This window comes from Carcharhinus amblyrhynchos, chromosome 6, assembly GCF_965287045.1.
Source record: "Carcharhinus amblyrhynchos chromosome 6, sCarAmb.v2.hapA, whole genome shotgun sequence".
In the NCBI taxonomy this organism is placed as follows: domain Eukaryota; kingdom Metazoa; phylum Chordata; class Chondrichthyes; order Carcharhiniformes; family Carcharhinidae; genus Carcharhinus; species Carcharhinus amblyrhynchos.
In genome coordinates, this window is record NC_137329.1 from 99,115,582 (window position 1) to 99,133,215 (window position 17,634).

The 17,634-nt window shown below is 42.2% G+C and overlaps 1 protein-coding gene across 5 annotated transcripts in view; it reads right to left on the reverse strand.

Moving 5' to 3' along the window:
• LOC145344156 (dedicator of cytokinesis protein 4-like) overlaps positions 1–17,634 on the reverse strand; it is a 410,020-nt gene that overhangs the window by 57,822 nt on the left and 334,564 nt on the right. For all 5 annotated transcript variants that reach the window (XM_080191055.1, XM_080191054.1, XM_080191053.1 and 2 more), the window contains 4 exons: positions 17,222–17,388; positions 15,203–15,289; positions 14,807–14,983; positions 5,427–5,510 (listed from right to left, as the gene is read on the reverse strand). In XM_080191055.1, the coding sequence (XP_080047181.1) occupies positions 5,427–5,510; positions 14,807–14,983; positions 15,203–15,289; positions 17,222–17,388 (515 nt within the window). The remainder of the gene's footprint in view (positions 1–5,426; positions 5,511–14,806; positions 14,984–15,202; positions 15,290–17,221; positions 17,389–17,634) is intronic.

The following is a 17,634-nucleotide window of genomic DNA, read 5'->3' on the forward strand; positions in this document are numbered from 1 at the left end:
CTGGTTCATCCTTATCTATTTTACTAGTTACATCCTGCAGTAGATCCTCCAAAGAAAACTGGAGTGGATTTGTCTTTCATAGTGCCATGCTGGCTTTGTCCAATCCCATTAATGCTTTCTAAATGTTCTGTTATCACATCTTTTACCATAGACTCTAGTGTCTTCCCCATGACTGGTGTCAAGATAACTGGTCTGTAATTCTCCTTTCTTTCTTCTCCCTCCCTTTTTAAACAGTGGGGTTATGTTTGTCACTCTCCAATCTGTACAAACTGCTCCAGAGTCTATACAGCTTTGGAACATCATCGCCAATGCATCCGACATTTCTGATGCCACTTTCTTTAATATAGGATGTAGGTTATGAGGCCCTGGTGCTCTGTCAGCTTTTAACCCAATTTATTTCCCCAGCACCATTTTCTTACTAATACTGATTTCCTTCCATTCCATCCTCTCACTAGACCCTTGGTTCCCTTACATTTGTTGGGGGTTATTTGTACCCTCTTTTGTGAAGACAGAATCAAAGTATGCGTTCAACTTGCATGCCATTTCTTTGCTCCCCATTATAATTTCCCTGGCTTCTGACTGTTAGGGGCCCACATTTGTCCTTACTAATCTTTTTCTCTTCATATATTTTTGAAGCTTTTATAGTCAGCTTCTATGCTCCCTGCAATTTTATTCTCGTCGTCTTATTTTCTCCTGCTGGATCAAATTGTCTTCTTTTGCTGAATTCTAAAATGCTCCCAATCCTCAGGCTTGCTACTTTCTCTGATAATTTTATATGTCTCCTCTTTGAATTTAATATTACCCCTAATTTCTATTGTAAGGCATGGTTGGGCTACCTTTCCTCTTTTATTTTTCATCAGAGAGGGATGAATAATTGTAATTCATGCACACATTCTTTGAACATGAACTATTGCCTATCCACCATCCTTTATTAAGGTTCCCCACTTCTATCCTTGTCAATTCACATCTCATATTCCCTTGGTTCCCTTTATTTAGAAATAGGATCCTAGTTTTGGATTTGACTACTTCACTCTCATTTTAATGGAGAATTCTATCAAAATATGGACAGTTGCCCCCAAACACCCGCACAACAGGATTGTTAATTCATCCTTTCACATTGCTTAATACGCAGTCTAGAATGGCCTGCTCTTTGGTTGGTTCCTCAATGTATTGGAATAAAAAAAATCACAAACATTCCAGGAATTCTTCCTCCATGAAACCATTGTTAGTTTGGTTTATCCAATCTACCTGTTAATTAAAATCACGCATGACTACAGTTGTACCTTTATTGAGTGCATCTCTGATTACTTACTGAATACCTTCCTTTAAATCTCTACTACTGTTCGGTGGCCTGTGGACACCATCCCACCTTGATGTTTTTCATCTCCACTGATGTAGATTCAACACATGACTTCTTTCCTCACTAGTGCATTGATTTCCTCCTTTACTAACATTCCTACCCCATCCCATTCCCTTTATGTCTGTCCTTTTAAAGATGTGACAGTTGGGTTGATTGACCATACTCAATTGCACCTTAGTATCAGAGAGATTAGCAGGGTAAAAACATGAGGTTACGGGGACAGGGCCTGGGTGGGATCATTGTCGCTGCAGACTCAATAGGCTGAATGCACTCTTTCTGCACTGTAGGGATTCTATGATTCTAATTGGAAACAACGATTATCCCTGGATGCTCATTCCCATCCTTAGTAACCATGCAGCCATGTCTCTGTAATTGCAAGTGTATCATAACCATTCATATATACTTATGCAGTTAATTCATGTATCTTATCATGAATGCTCCACAAATTAAAAGACAAATCCTTTAGACGTGTCTTTTTAACCTCGTCATCTTAGCTTTATTTTGCATTATGGCCCCATTTGTTTCTTGTCTGTTTTTTTCTGCCTTCCACCTTTGCCTCTTACTTTAATGTCTTTTCTTTCCATCCCTTTTACTTCCTCCTGTGTCCATGCTCAGGTATCTATACCCCTGCCATTCTAGTTTAAACCCTCCCTGTCAGCACTGGTAAACAACCACCTCCAACACCCCACTGCCACCCTGGAGCATCTCTTTGCAGGCCAGCCTTGTGAGAACATTGTTGATGAGTTCCTTGTTTGGGGTTGTACTTTGCGAGAACATAATGCATGTCTTTGTCATGTCCTTACAGAATCAGGACCAATCAATTAAAGCTTAACCCTGAGAAATGCAGATTCAGGGTGGAATTTTCCTGTTCCGCCTGAAACGCCATGGCAACCGTAGCTGGGGTGGGGGGGGGAAAACATGCAAAGATCTGTTGACCTCGCGTGGGGCAAGCGTGGCTGGAAAATCCCACCCTGTGTGTCAATAATGCTCCTTACACGGGCCATTTTAGTTACAGCCAACTTCTCCAACAGGACACTGAATGATACTGCCAAGAACACAACACAACTATCTTCACCAGATTCAAACAGGCACTCTCAGCCCCACTGGTGCTATATTAATTTGACATTTGAGCACCTGCATGTACATCAGCAGATGTTCCCAGCATGTACTTGGTGCAGTCTGCATCCAGGATGGCAGACCAATAGCCTTTCTTTCAAGGACCCCTCACTGATACAGACTCATTAGGCTCAAATTGAAAAGGAATCCTTTGCCTTTGATCTTTGCTTGTCAGAAATTTCATTACTTTACCCATGGTCGTCCTGCATCTGTTTTGAAACTGATCACCAGCCACTCATAACTATCTTAAAAAAGTCTCTTCAGACTCTGGATTGCATGATGCTCAAGTTGCAATGCAACAATCTCAATGTCGTTCACAAACGTGGCAAGAAGCTGTACTGGCTGATGCCCTCTCTCCCATCCAGCACAGACCAGGCAGATCATGAGGAAGATGTAGGCATTATGGCAATAGAGGTGCTGTTCTCTCATTAAATTTAGGAACTCAAGCAGGCTGACATCACATGCTGGCAACTGCACTTCTTCATCATGAGGGGCTAGCTGGAATCCACAAGGGAGCTCCCTCACAAACTCCACACAGCCTTCACCACCAAAGTTAAACTGAATTAATACTGTTCGGCCAATGATTCATCACTTCTACTGCCCTGCACAACATCACCAAGGGCACCCCTGGAAGCTATCAGATATAGGATCAAGGAATCACCTGGTCTTCCATGTATGCCGTCATGGAAAGGGAAATCTACAGATGTGCACCACGCAGTGCACTCAAACTGCACCATGTAAAGAAACCATTGTATTTATACAAAGTTCAGGGCCTCACACGGTCATTCACAGCAGAAAAAAAATCTTTGAATAGAATGGGAAACAACAGGCAGCCTTACTTGATTTGCATTCTGGTTGGTTTGAACTCAACGACCTGCCAAACCTGAGGAGTAACAGTCATTATCAAACTTAAGAGAAGCTCTGCCACACACAACATCCCACAGAGACTCATGACAGACAATGTAAATAGTCGCCACTGAATTCCACAATTTTGAACACATCATGAGCAGCCACTTCAATCCCCAGTCAAACTGTACGGGAGAATGAGCAGTTCACTCAACCTAACATCTTTTAGAGAAATATGCACAGGATTGCACAAATGACTATGCTGCAATCCTTGGCCTGTGAAATCTCCCGGCATAGGGTCTACCCTCGACAGCACAATGACTTCTTTCCAGGTGCACAAGGATCATGATTCCTACTGCTAAGGCTCTGCTGCAACCCAAACCAATGTCAATGGTGCTCTCCGACAACACCAATTGAGAAATACTATGACCGAGATAACCACTAACCTGGCCCTCTAACACCAGGTCAAATTAAGAAGTCTCACATCAGATTAAACTGATTTACTTGGAATCATGATCTTTTGGAGTGCTGCTCCTTCGTCAGCACTCCGAAAGCTTGTGACTCCAAATAAACCTGTTGAACTTTAAGCTGGTGTTGAGAGACTTCTTACTGTGCCCACTCCCGTCCAATGCCAGCATCTCCACATCATGGCTACCAGGTCAAATGGTTAGAATTCTGACCGCATGTGGCTGTAACAAGTTGATGGTGTACACAGTAATGACCCAAAACCAGTTATGTGCTCACTACGTATGCAATCACCCACTATATACACAAGCACCGTTACCTTCTGCAAATATCAGTTTCAGCACTAACAGACAATATAGCACTGCAGTCATCGAGCCTACGGCACCGATCCCTGCACCAGCTGATACGCAAACTTCTACAGTGGCCAATGCAGTGAGCGCTGCAGCTAGTGAGCGCTGCAGCTATTGAACATACAGATGAAACATCCCGTGTTGCTAACACAGTGAGGGTACTGGCCACAGAAAAACTACACCACCAACCAGTGTAACCATATGCTCTAGACACCTGAGCAGGCCGAACACAAGGCTCCAGGACTTCATTACCTCTTAGACTAGAACTGACTTTCGATTTTCAGTTTTCCTTCCAATGCAAAAGGGAGGTGGCAGGCATGAAGGAGACATGATGGGCTATACAACAGTCGCTACAGCTTAATTTGTGGACTACATATAGTTTCCTACTGTGCACACTGTTACATCTAATGCCACCGGGTGTCCCTACTAAACGGGGATGATGTAGACCAAGTGGTTACTTGAGGAGTCATGAGGTGGTTACAAAACAGGCCACGTGGCAGGAGCGGGAGGATAATCCTTGTGATCGCGAACAGAGCGCAAGTGTTGAAGTAGTTGCAGAGCTAATGAATAAAGGGCCATCATCAATGTCCTTGTTGTCATCGTTATATATAAATATTTGCATCTAAAATATTAAATGCCAGATGGTAAATCTGCAGTACTACTTTGTTCCAGTGTCTTAGCGTACAATAAAGGGCATAGGCTATAAACTGCAAGGACAATTCAGAACACGCACATAGTGATGAACATTTGGAAGAATCTTCAAGGCAGGAAGTGGAGGCAAGTCAAGAGAATAATGTAGAATCCCTACAGTAAAGGAGGAGGTCATTTGCCCCATTGAGTCTGTACTGACCTCAATCCCAACCAGGCCCTATTCCTGCAACTCCACCTGCTAATCCCCCTGACACTAGGGTCAATTTAGCATGGCCATTTAACCTAACCTGCATATCTTTGGAGTGTGAAACTGGAACACCCAGAAGAAACTCACATAGACATGAGGAGAATGTGTAAACTCCACACAGTGACATGAGGCTGGAATTGAACCTGGGACCCTGGTGCTGTGAAGCAGCAGCACTAACTACTGTGCCACTGTGTTGCCCATGTGACGAGGAAACAAATGTGGGCCTAATTCTGAAGCATGAGCCAATTTGGTTGAACTGCTTTTCTCATCTACCTTGTCATTTGTTTCTTGATAATATGTGGGTCATTTGTACTTTCCACTGGTTTTAATAATAAAGCTATTACCTGGTGCTAATGAATATTTTGTACTCTGGGTCGTGCATGTGAATTACCTGTTCGAACATGAGTTCCCTCAGACGAGAGATTTTCTCTCCATCCTCAGGGTGGTTGAGAATGTAGTCCTTCACAAAGAATGCCTGCAACAAAAAGCAAAATGAGGACATTTCTCCAAGCTGTTTTCTTGCACATTTTCCAGCTCTTCCCAATCTGTAAACCACCTTGAAATACATTTGCAGCCTTGTAAAATTAACCACAACTGTCAAGCTGCCAGCAAACAGATCAGAATTAAAAATGGAACAGTTTAAAATGCAAGGATCACAGTTAAGGCACCCACGAAGACACACAAGAAAACAAATTATGCAAATTAGGTACAATTAGGTACTTGAAGGATGTTTGGGATTATAACAACCTGTTATTATGGGCAGGCGGTGGGGTTAGAAGGTCAAATCTGTCTGTAACTGAAATTTTTTGAAAAAAATCTCTTGGCATTTTTAACCAAACAGAGAACTATTTTCCCTTCTCCCCGCCCTGCAATTTTGCTCCTTGTGAATTGCTAAGATATGATTTAACAGGTGCAGCATGCACTCTTACTTCCCCTAAACAGCCCCACCTCCTGTCTGTGCCTCGAGTCTGTTTATCATGGTATTTGGCTGCAGGGACCTTACATACAAGCATGACCCTGTTCTTGACCTTGTACTACTCAGCATGAGTCACTGGATAATGATTAGGATTGGAGGAGGCCGGCGACGAAACCTCAACTACTACTCTGACTGAATTTGGCTAATCCAATACCAAGGGTTTTCTGGTCCAGTGTAGCTCAGTGATCTAAGAAGTAACAAACTAAACGAGCTTTCTCCCTTCAAGTTTCCCCTCAGCATCATGTAGCACGTCTGGAGAGCAAGTAACATCCAGACCTTTTGACATGTTGCATGCTGTACATCTTCGTAATGCGGAGAATGACATGCTCTTCAAGTTGGCCCCCATTTTGCTAATGTGATCCTATCCCCCAGTTATTCCCTTCTGAATACAGAACACGTACAAAATTATAATCTGAACTTCTGCCCTAAGTACGATGTTTAGCACTGTGCCACTAGGTCTCATATAATGAGCTGCTCCAATTCATAGAGTCCCAACAGTACAGAAGGATGCCATTCGGCTCATCAAGTCTGTAACAACCACAATCCCACTCAGGCCCTATTTCCGCAACCTTCATTTACCCCGTTAATCACCCTGACACTAAGACCAATCAACCTACTCCGCACATCTTTGGAGTGTCAGAGGAGACCAGAGCATCCGAAGGAAACCCACACAGGCATGGGCAGAAAGTGCAAACTCCATGCTGACAGTGACCTAAGTCTGGAATTGAACCTGGGTCCCTGGTGCTGTGAGGCAGCAGAACTGACTACACTGCCACCGTGATACAACTCAAACTGCCTGTTTCTGTCTCAGCTCATCTCCTGCTGAAACTTCTATCATGTTTTTGTTACTTCTAAACTAAATGGTTCCAATGCTCTCCTGACGGGTTACCTACTAACACAGCACGGTGGCATAGTGGTTAGCAGTGCTGCCTCACAGCAGCAGGGACCCAGGTTCCCAGCTTGGGTCGCTGTCTATGTGTTCTCCCTGTGTTTGCGTGGGTTTCCTCCCCCAGTCCGAAAGATGTGCTGGTTAGGTGCATTGGCCATGCTAAATTCTCCCTCAGCGTGCCCCAAGTGTGGCGACTAGGGGATTTTCACTGTATCCTCATTGTACTGTTAATATAAGCTTACTTGGGGCACTAATAAATAAACTTTAAAAAAAATTCTTGGGTCCACTGTACACTTGAGTCACCAAAACATCTCATTCAAATGACTGCATGGCCAACAATGTGGCGCTGTCTCAATACTGCACTGGAGAGTCAGTCTTGATTTTTGTGCTCAAGCTCTAAAATGGGACCTGAACGTGAGACCCTGTAATTCGAGAGGCGAGGGACATTGATCCTTTGCATTATAAACTGCCACATTAATTTGTTTCTTTGAGCACTTCCCACAGAATTTCTGCCATTTTACTCATTGACAGATTTGCCCAAATAATAGGTCGGGATTTTCCGGTCATTCACGCCCTGTTGCCACTGCAAGCAAGGACAGATAGTTTGGCACTTGGCCAAATTTTTTTTTTTTTAAACCAAAAATATACTTTATTCATAAAAAAAACTCGATTAATCTATTTCAAATATACAGGGCTTTGAACAGCAAACACAACGTGGAATTAAAACACTTTTACAGATCCGTACAAACTACAATGACTACATTTCAAAACTTAAAAACTATATCCATGCCTCAATATTTACAGATTTGTTCTGATTACAATGATTACATTTCAATACCTAAACCTTTCTACATGCCTCAATTAATTACTGTGTGCCGTTATTGCTCAGATTAGCACACAGCTCCGCAGGTCGAGGGTATTCTGCAGTTCCCGGGCCCTCGGTCTGCCTCCGTTAAAAGGCCTTACAGTGTGGCCTTTCCCCACTGTGCCTTTGCGGCGGCTGCTCCAAGCTTCAGCGCGTCCCTCAGCACGTAGTCCTGGACCTTGGAATGTGCCAGTGTGCAACACTCGGTCGAGGACAGTTCTTTCTGGTGGAAGGTCAGCAAGATTCGGGTGGACCAAAGTGCGTCCTTCACCGAGCTGATGACCTTCCAGCAGCAGTTGATATTTGTCTCGGTATGCGTCCCCGGAAACAGCCCGTAGAGCACAGAGTCCTGCGTCACCGAGCTGTTGGGGACGAACCTCGACAAATACCACTGTATCTCACTCCAGACCTTCTTTGCAAAGGCACATTCCATAAGGAGGTATGCGACCGTCTCATCCGCCCCACAGCCGCTTCAAGGGCAGCGTGCGGTGATGTTGAGACCTCGAGCGTGCATAAAGGATCTGACAGGGAGTGCCCTTCTCACCACCAGCCAAGCCAGATCTTGGTGCTTGTTTGTCAGTTCTGGTGATGAGGCGTTCTGCCAGATGACACTGACAGTCCGCTCAGGGAACCTTAAGAACATAAAGAACATAAGAAATAGGAGCAGGAGTAGGCCATCTAGCCCTTCGAGCCTGCCCCGCCATTCAATAAGATCATGGCTGATCTGTTGTGGCTCAGTTCCACTTTCCCGCCCTCTCCCCATAACCCTTAATCCCCTCTCTTATCAAGAACCCATCAACCCGCTTCTTAAAAATATTTAGCGAGGCAGCCTCCACCACTTCAACGGGCAGAGAATTCCAGAGATTCACCACCCTTTGAGTGAAGAAGTTCCTCCTCAACTCCGTTCTAAACCGCCTCCCCTTTATCTTGAGGCTGTGCCCCCTAGTCCTACTGTCTTTTTTGAGCGGGAAGAGTCTCTCCACCTCTATCCTATCCATCCCATTCATCATCTTATACGTCTCAATGAGATCTCCCCTCATTCTTCTAAACTCTAACGAGTACAAGCCCAGTTTATTCAGCCTCTCCTCATAGCTCAATCCCCTCAACTCCGGTATCAGCCTAGTAAACCTCCTCTGCACTCCCTCCAGGGCCAAAATATCCTTGCGCAGGTGCGGCGCCCAAAACTGCACACAGTACTCCAGCTGCGGCCTCACCAATGCCCTATACAGCTGCAGCAAGACCTCCCTACTTTTATATTCAATCCCCCTCGCTATGAAGGCCAGCATCCCATTCGCCTTCCTGACCACCTGCTGCACCTGCAAGCTGGGTTTTTGCGACTCATGCACAAGGACCCCGAGGTCCCTCTGCACCGTCGCCTGCTGCAGTTTCCGACAGGATCCGCCGTCTCCTTTTCTCTCAGGGCCCCAAGGACGTCACGCGCTGACCACTGCTTAATCACCGTGTGGTCAAAGGAGTGTTTCTGGAAAAATTCCTCCACGAAGGACAGGTGCTGCGGTATGGTCCAACTACTCGGAGCGTTCCGCAGCAGTGTGGCCAGACCCATCCTTCGCAACACTGGGGACAGGTACACAGACTTTTTCTCCAGTCACTGCAGCAGGACCAGAAAATCCAACTGGCCTGAACAGTGGAAAATTCCACCCATGGTCTCTGCCACATCACATTGAAATCAGCCTCACCCCAAATCCAGAATTTTAGTGGCTATTCCACATTTCTTCCTTTCAAACACAATGTGAACATGATCATATCATGACTGTTGTTAGGTAATGTTCATGCATTATTAGGCTTTCAACCAAATCTGATTCAACATTCATTACTAAATTGCATGGCATGCTGCCTTGTTAGTTATTTGACCTATTGTTACATTCTGAGCACATTCCAGGAATTCCCCACCTTTCTTACACATGCTTGTCCATTAATCCCAATCTAAATGAAAGTTAAAATCCTCCATTAAAACCATACATCTAATCCCTCTATTTATACCACTCCACAGCTGCTACAAGAGGGCCTCAACACAACTGCTGTTGCTGCCTTAAATCCTCTTCTATTTCGTAATTCTACTAATTAAATTCCCACTGTTTTCCTGTTGTTACATTCTTTTCTGTGAAGTGACTTCATATTTAATTACAGAGGCTGTTCTTCCCCTTTACCTCATCATTGCTGTCATTTCATAGGATCATGGAATCCTATAGTGCAGAAGGAGGCCATTCAGCCCATCAAGTCTGCACCAACAACAATCCCACCCAGGCCCTTTCCCCATAACCCTGCATATTTACCCTGCTAATCCTTCTAACCTATGTATCTTGGGACACTAGGCGGCTATTTACCATGACCAATCAATCTAACCTGTACATCTTTGGACTGTGGGAGGAAACTGGAGCACCTGGAGGAAATGCATGCAGACATGGGGAGAATGTGCAAACTGCACACAGACAGTGACTGATCCAAGCCGGCAATTGAACCCAAGTGTTAACCGTTGTGCCACTGTGCTGCCCACTTCATGCATTTGGCTAAAATGCATTTACTTGGGCCACACACCCAAAACTATCCTTCTGCTCTAATGTTTTGCTCACAGGTTTTTATTTCTTTTTCCTCGTTGAATTACTTTACATTCTTTAGCTTCACTTTATCTGTAGTACTGTACTGCTTTTTGACCATTATTCTCTTTCCTTTTGAACTGTTATTTATAATATTTTATCGATCTAAGCAGCCTAATTTAAAGTCCTTGTGACTGCCCAATCATCCTGTTAGGACCCTAGCCCCTGGTTCAGGTGGTGCCATTCCCAGCAATAGAGATCTTCCTTGTCCTGATACTAGTAGTGCCGTACGGAATGGAATCCCTTCTTTTAAAAAAATTAATGTACACACTGCCTTAGTCTGCTTTCTTCACACCGATCTGCATCTGGATTAGTTAATAATTTAAAGATGGTAACCTTTGAGATCTTGTTCCTTAAATTAACTCTGCTCTCCAGTAGTCTCTAAACAGGACCTTTGCCTACTCTTCCGTACGTATTGATCCCAACAGCAGTCATAAGGAATGGATCCTCTCCCACCCGTGCCACTTTTTTTGGAAGCTAGTTTATGATGTTTCTCACTATGGCACCAGGTTAAAAAAAATACCATGTAGCAGGACTCTTGACTCTGCGTGCAAAGGATGTTATCCATCCCTCTAATTACTGAAAACTTTACAACAATGACGTTAAGCATCTCCTCGTCCCCCAAAACACCCCACTTTGGACAGCTTCTTGCTCCTGAGCGGCATGGTGCTTTGGCTATTCCTCCCACAGTCTTTATCCTTATCCTCACCAGTAGCAAGTATTTAGGACCAACTGGATGTGATCTGTTTCTTCAGATCTTCATTCCCATCTCACCTGGATGCCCTTACTCTGCACATTACCAATCACACTAACATGAGGTGTGTGACTGCAATCATAGAATCCTTACAGTGCAGAGGGAGGCCATTTACCATGGAGACTGCAATGACTTTCCAACAAAGCATCTTACCCAGGCTCTTTCCTTGTAACCCCACATACTTAATTCACTAATTAACCTAATCTATACATCTTGGGATACTAAGACAATTTTCCATGGCCAATCAATCTAACCTGCACATTTCTGGGCTGGAGTCTGGAGCAATCAGTCTAGGTACATCTCCCCCTCCCTTGTAATATGTCAATGTTCCTTAACCAACAAGATTCAAATGGAGAGAGATCTACTGCTCATGTGTTCGCTTGGGACTATCAGAGAGACCTAGCGTAAAGGCTCACAAAACACTAAAAGTAGCAGCGTGGGTTAATAAAGCTATTAAACAAAAACAAGAAAAACCACGTGGGTCCATTTCTATGGGGATAGAATTTAAAAGCAGAAAGACTACATTAAGCTTACAAAAATAATTTGGTTATAGTACACTTGAGAATACAGTTCAGCTCTGATAACAGCCCTTATAATAAATGGATCATAATAAAATTATATTCAAACACTGGTGAAGGTGCAAAAATGACTTTTTGGAATTATATCAGAACTGAAGGGTTTTACCTTGTGGGAATGATTGAAAAGGCTGGGGTTTTACACTAGGAAAAGGACAGAGGGGTGACCTGATAAGAGATTTTTAAAAATATGAGTGTTTAATAGGGAAGATGTAGAGATGATGTTTCCATTTCTGGGCAGGTCTAGAATGATGGACTACAAATACAAAAAACTTGTTAAAAAATTTCAATAGGAAATTCAAGAGAAAACTTCTTTACCCAGAGAGTAATAGAATGTGGGGCCTGCTAGCACAGGAAGGGGTTGAGGTACATAGCAAAGGTGAAGCGTTTAAACAGAAGCTTATAGAAGAAGAGGGAAAAAAAAGAGAAGGATATGTTGATGGGATTAGATGAAGGAGGCTGGGAGGAGACATAAATACTGAAATGGATCTGTTGGGCTGAACAGCCCATTGCTGTAAATACAACATGACATAATTCTCAAGTACAACTAAGGATGGGCAATAAAAGCTGACCTAACCCAGATCTGTAAATGAATTGTTAAAAAAAATCCCTGCTCTACATGGACTCTTGGTCTGGTAAAACCTCAATTTCAACATTAGCATCCTTGTTTACAAATTAATCTATGGCCTTGCCCTAGTCGCATATAGATTTCTGTACTTCTCCAAAAATGGCCTCCTGTGAATCCCAGATTTTCTTAACTCCATTAGTGGCAGCCACAACTTTGGTGACCCAAGTTTCAGTCACTCAGGTCCAAAGCTCAGGAATACCCTCTGTCAACCTCTTTTGTCCTTTAAGACCTTGTTCTTTGGCCACCTGTCTTATTATTTCCTATGCTTGGTGTCAAATTAAGTTGGACAATTGCTCACGCTTTACTCAATATAAAGGTGCTATTTAAAAATGACATTTTTTGTTGTAATATCAGGGAGGATGGCAGAATTAGTAAATGTACTATTAGGCAATGTGCTTCTGTTTTCAATTTCAAGGGATATTGTCCTCATTGAAATACCAGTGGAGTCAATTCACTGTGAATAACCCATAATTGCCACTTTGAAGATATTTGTGCAGTTCATAACAATAAGGAATGGTAGATCATTCAGACTATGAATTATTGCTACCATCTGCTCTATTGGGTTTAGTACATTTCATATTTAGTGATAAATGTAGTCAGTGGGATAGCTGTGAAAGGAAGGAGGAAATGATGAATTATCAACACAAAATTGATGAAGTTGTACACTGACCAGCATGCATGATATAGCATTTTAAATTGGAGAAATGTTCTTTATTTACCACAACTGAATGCATGGGAAACCTACAAAATCATTCGAACATGATAAACTGACTTTTCAGCCAACCTGAAGGCCGAAAAGCTAGTACTGGCAAATTATTTGACAATTATATTTTTACTGGTACATGTTGCTTTTTACCCCCAATTTTCTAAACCTTAAACCTGCATTCTCAGGATTGCTAATCAATCTGAATTTGTTGGGATTTTTGACCATTTTGCCACAGAAGGAATTTGGCATAACTTTATTGCATGCCAGCAGGCAAGTAGCACAATGGATAATCCTCTGGTTGCAAGATAGAAAGCCAAACATCAGAGTAAAGGGGAGTTACCGAGCCGACCAAAAGGTCAGAAGCTGGGTATCCCACAAGGCCCAGTTCTGGGGCCCTGTTGTCCACAATTTATATTAACAATTTAAAGCTTGGAATCAAAAATGCAATTGCTAAATTTGCAGATGTCAACTTTGACGGGCATGAGGGGAATAAATCAATGTTGAGGCAAACTTTGATAAATAAAGTGGCATTAGCAAACATAAACAATAGGCATACAACTGGCAAATTAATTTCAACCCAGACAAATGAGAGGCATTAGATTGTGGTAAGGAGGGCACATATTACTTAGAAAGTAAAGATCAAAAAGAAATCATGGAGCAAAAGGATCTGCAAGTACAGATCAGTATGCAGTGACACTCGTTAATAAGGTCATCAAGACAACTCAAGTAATTATGATTAATTTTTAAAAGGGCAAAATTCAAAATTAGATACCTGACTTGTACCAATCCTTGATCGAAATACATGGATCACCGTGCACAGATCTACTCATTATATCATAAAAAGGAAAAGAGGCACTGGGGACTGTACAAAAATGATTTACGAGGATGATACCAGAAATGAATGGTTGTACCATCAGGAAAAGGATGAAAATTTGGTCTCTTTTCCCTTAAGCAGAAGGCTGAGTGATGACCTTCAAGAGGTTTTTAAAATTGAGAATTTAAACAGAGACAGTGTGTAAAAATTGATGTTGTCAATAGGAAATGTTCACCAAGGAATCAAACAGAGGATTTGGAAGGAAACATCTTTATCCAGAGAGTGGTAGCTCACTACCATAGGGAGTGGTTGAGGTGAACAGTAAATATGTATTTAAGGGAAGTGAAATGGAGACGTGGTGAATAGATGGTGAAGCCGAGTGTGAGATGGGAAAGGATAAACAGAGGATGGGTTGAGCAGAATGGCCTACTTCTGAGCTGTATTTCATATGAAACTCTACATAAGTAATTTTTGTGTTTTTCTTGAAAGTTAAGTGTTGCTCTCAAGGCAGAGGTAGGGGAACGTGGGGTTAAATTCACTGGACATAGAAAGCGGGTACTGTTATGATAATAGGTGGATTGGCTTGTAAATAGTTTCTCCTGCAAGTAAATGAGAAAATCGCTGAAAGGTTTCTCTTTGACAACCTGAGTTCCCATTATGTCCGATATTTGACCTAAGGTAGCTTTTTGATTTAACTGTATGCTTCTAATCTCGGCTTGAGCTCAAAGCTTTACAAGTTTATTCAGAATGATGAAAGCGCCTCGCTGCTTTTAACGTACAAATTGCTTGGGTGGCTGGAACAAACCACTGATTAATATATTAATAAAACAGACTTGGAACAGTTTTTCAGAAAGACCTTGGGCAAGACAAGGAATTTGTTATCCTGTTAAATATTTCCATGGACGGTTTGGGTTCCTTGTTCCACCCATCCCCACGCTCCTCTAATTACCTCTTGGTATCTGGCAAGTCCTCCATTAACTGCCGCATCAATGACTCCATTGAGACACATGGTCAGGGGATTTATATTCTGCATCTGTCTTGATTGACACTGGGTGATTAAGGTTCGCAGTTGTTGATTCTTGTTCTCCAGCACCTCAATTGCATTTTCAAGTGGACTCATTTCAACCTAAAAATAGATAGCCGACAGAAGTCAACTTTCTTTTAAAAGATTAAAACAAGATATTAAAATACATGCTGGAAATTTCAAGTAACTTTTTGTTTCTGTTCATGCTGCTATTATTTTACTTTGAAAAAAGCTACAGTCTGTATTTGGTATAAAGATTATGCAAGTCAGAATACAGCATCTTTACCATCGAGAAATTTGCAATTGGCTGCTTGAACTCACCACTTCACGTCTATCTACTTCAAACCAGCGGGAGATACCTGGTAAACTTTGAACCAATGTCAAAGTAGTTCGCTCAATCCATAGGCTCTGACAAAAATGAGAGAGGGAGGTAATGAAATGTAATAAAATCCATGTTACAACCCATTATCTGCATGTGGCAATTTAAACTTAATATTGATTACATTTTTATGTTTCAGTCTTAACATTTTCATGTCCTGTGAACTGAAAACATAACGAAGCAATTAAAATCCTGAATTCAAACTCAGTTGTGAGACATTTGGTTGGTTAGATAGGTTCTCGATCAATAAGGGAATCAAGGATTACAGAGAGAAGGCAAGAGAATGGGGATGAGAATCATATCAGCCATGATTGAATGATGGAATGAACTTGATGGGCTGAATGGCCTAATTCTGCTCCTATATCTTATGACCTTATGGGACTGGGCATCAGGGTCAAATGGACGGTGGTGTGTGGGCTGATCCCGCACTGTGTGAAACAATCACCCAGCAATGCGTTTTGTTGAATTGGCCAGTTCATGTCCTGAGAGGGGTGTGGTCTCCCAGCGCAGAAGGAGTAGCATCCTTCGTTTTAGATGTGGTTATAGTGTACTATTGCAAGAGATAATTTTTTTTAATATGTAAAAGGAAAATGTTTCAAAATTCAGTTTTTTTTCCAACAGGCAATCAGTATGTTTGGAGGAAATGCAACTCAGATACTGGAAGATCAGGATAGTTACTCATTTTAGCTGTATAGTGTTCATTTAGGAGAGGGCGAATGGATTTTTGTTTACAGATGAAGATTTCTCTGGGGTTTTTGAATTGGTTGGTTGACAGGGTTATGAGAGAATCTGGTTAATGGGAGGAGTTAGGTATGTAGCAGCTTTTAGTTCTGGCTGGGGTTTGTTTAAAGACATAGGTTTGCAAGCTGCTCTGAAACTCAAAATCTCTCTCTCAAAGTTTCATAAATGACTACACTCTTATAGCAAGTATATTTATGGTTTCTAACTGCATTAAAGTAAGAAAATGGAGCAGAAACAGTGGGAAGTTAGAAATCAAAATGGTTTCCTTTCATTTTTTAATACATTGTTCAACTGCCGAGAGTTAAGCTGCGTTACTTTGTTAGAGTTATACTTAAAACTGTGAGATTAAATAAAGTTTCATAGAATGGAATCCTTACAGTGCGGAACATGCTATTTAGCCGATCGAGTCATTGCAGACACTCTGACAGAGCATCTTACCCAGGCCCTCCCCTCCCCACATCCCTGTAGCTCCACACATTTACCATGGTTAATCCACTTAACCTACAGACCTTGGGACATAAAGGGGCAATTTAGAAAGACCAATTCCCCTGATCTGCACATCTTTGGACTGTGTGAGGAAATTGGAGAACCTGGAAGAAATTCATGCAGACATGGAGAGAATATGCAAACTCCACACAGAGAGTCACCCAAGGCTAGAATTGAACCCAGGTCCCTGAAGCTGTGAGGCAGCAGTGCTAATCACTGTGCCACCCTCAAAAAGTTTGAAAAGGGTGAAAAGTTTGGTTTATTATAAAAGATCCCCAATTTTTCAGTGGAATTGTTCCTGGACTGAGCATTTATGCCAAATAATAAAAATTGCTAGGGTTTAGTCTGGCTTCCTAATGTCATTTGGGATTCTGGTCCAGGGCTCTAACAAAGGTAAGAGTGAAAACGTTTCCCAGAAACTTTTAAACCTTTTAAAAGAAATTGTCACAGGTGGCTACCTGCTGCTTGCGGGCAGGAAAGCTTTCTGACTCTGATCGTGCCTCTAGGAAAATGGCCCAAGGACAGGAGGGTGTCAGTAAACTGGCATACTGGTCCCACTTTTCGTGGCAATGTGATCCTTACTCATTCCAATAAGAGGGTGAAATCTCAATCCCAGACTACAGTTACAAGACAACAATATTCTAAATCACCAAGTTTCATCTATACAAGTTAGACTCAAATACAGATATTTGGATTTAATCAATGTGGTACTCACATTAAAGAAATATGCTTACCTTGAATTCATTTTCTTTGTCCTTGATTCCTTTGTGGAATGGTCTATCATATCTGAACCTCCAGATATTGTTGACCCTATAGAAACTTTTAATATGGTCGGGTATAGCTTCTTTCTGCAGTATCTCATGATTATCAGGGATGGGGATAACAGCATAAATCTGCAGATCTGCATAATAGCGGTTAAGAAAATGACCAGAAACCTGACAAGTAATTAAAAATGCAGGCAATGAAGCATTCAAAATAGATGGCTGATAAGCATCAAATCCTTCGGAATGCAAACACAAGAAACTAACCATTCTGGTAGAAGCTAAAACCTGAACTGCTGGTTACGTGCAGTTTGTCCCTCAATATCTGTAAGAATAGAAGGGTTGACCATTCAGCTGTTGTGCTTCTGTTAGAAACGTAGGTGAGA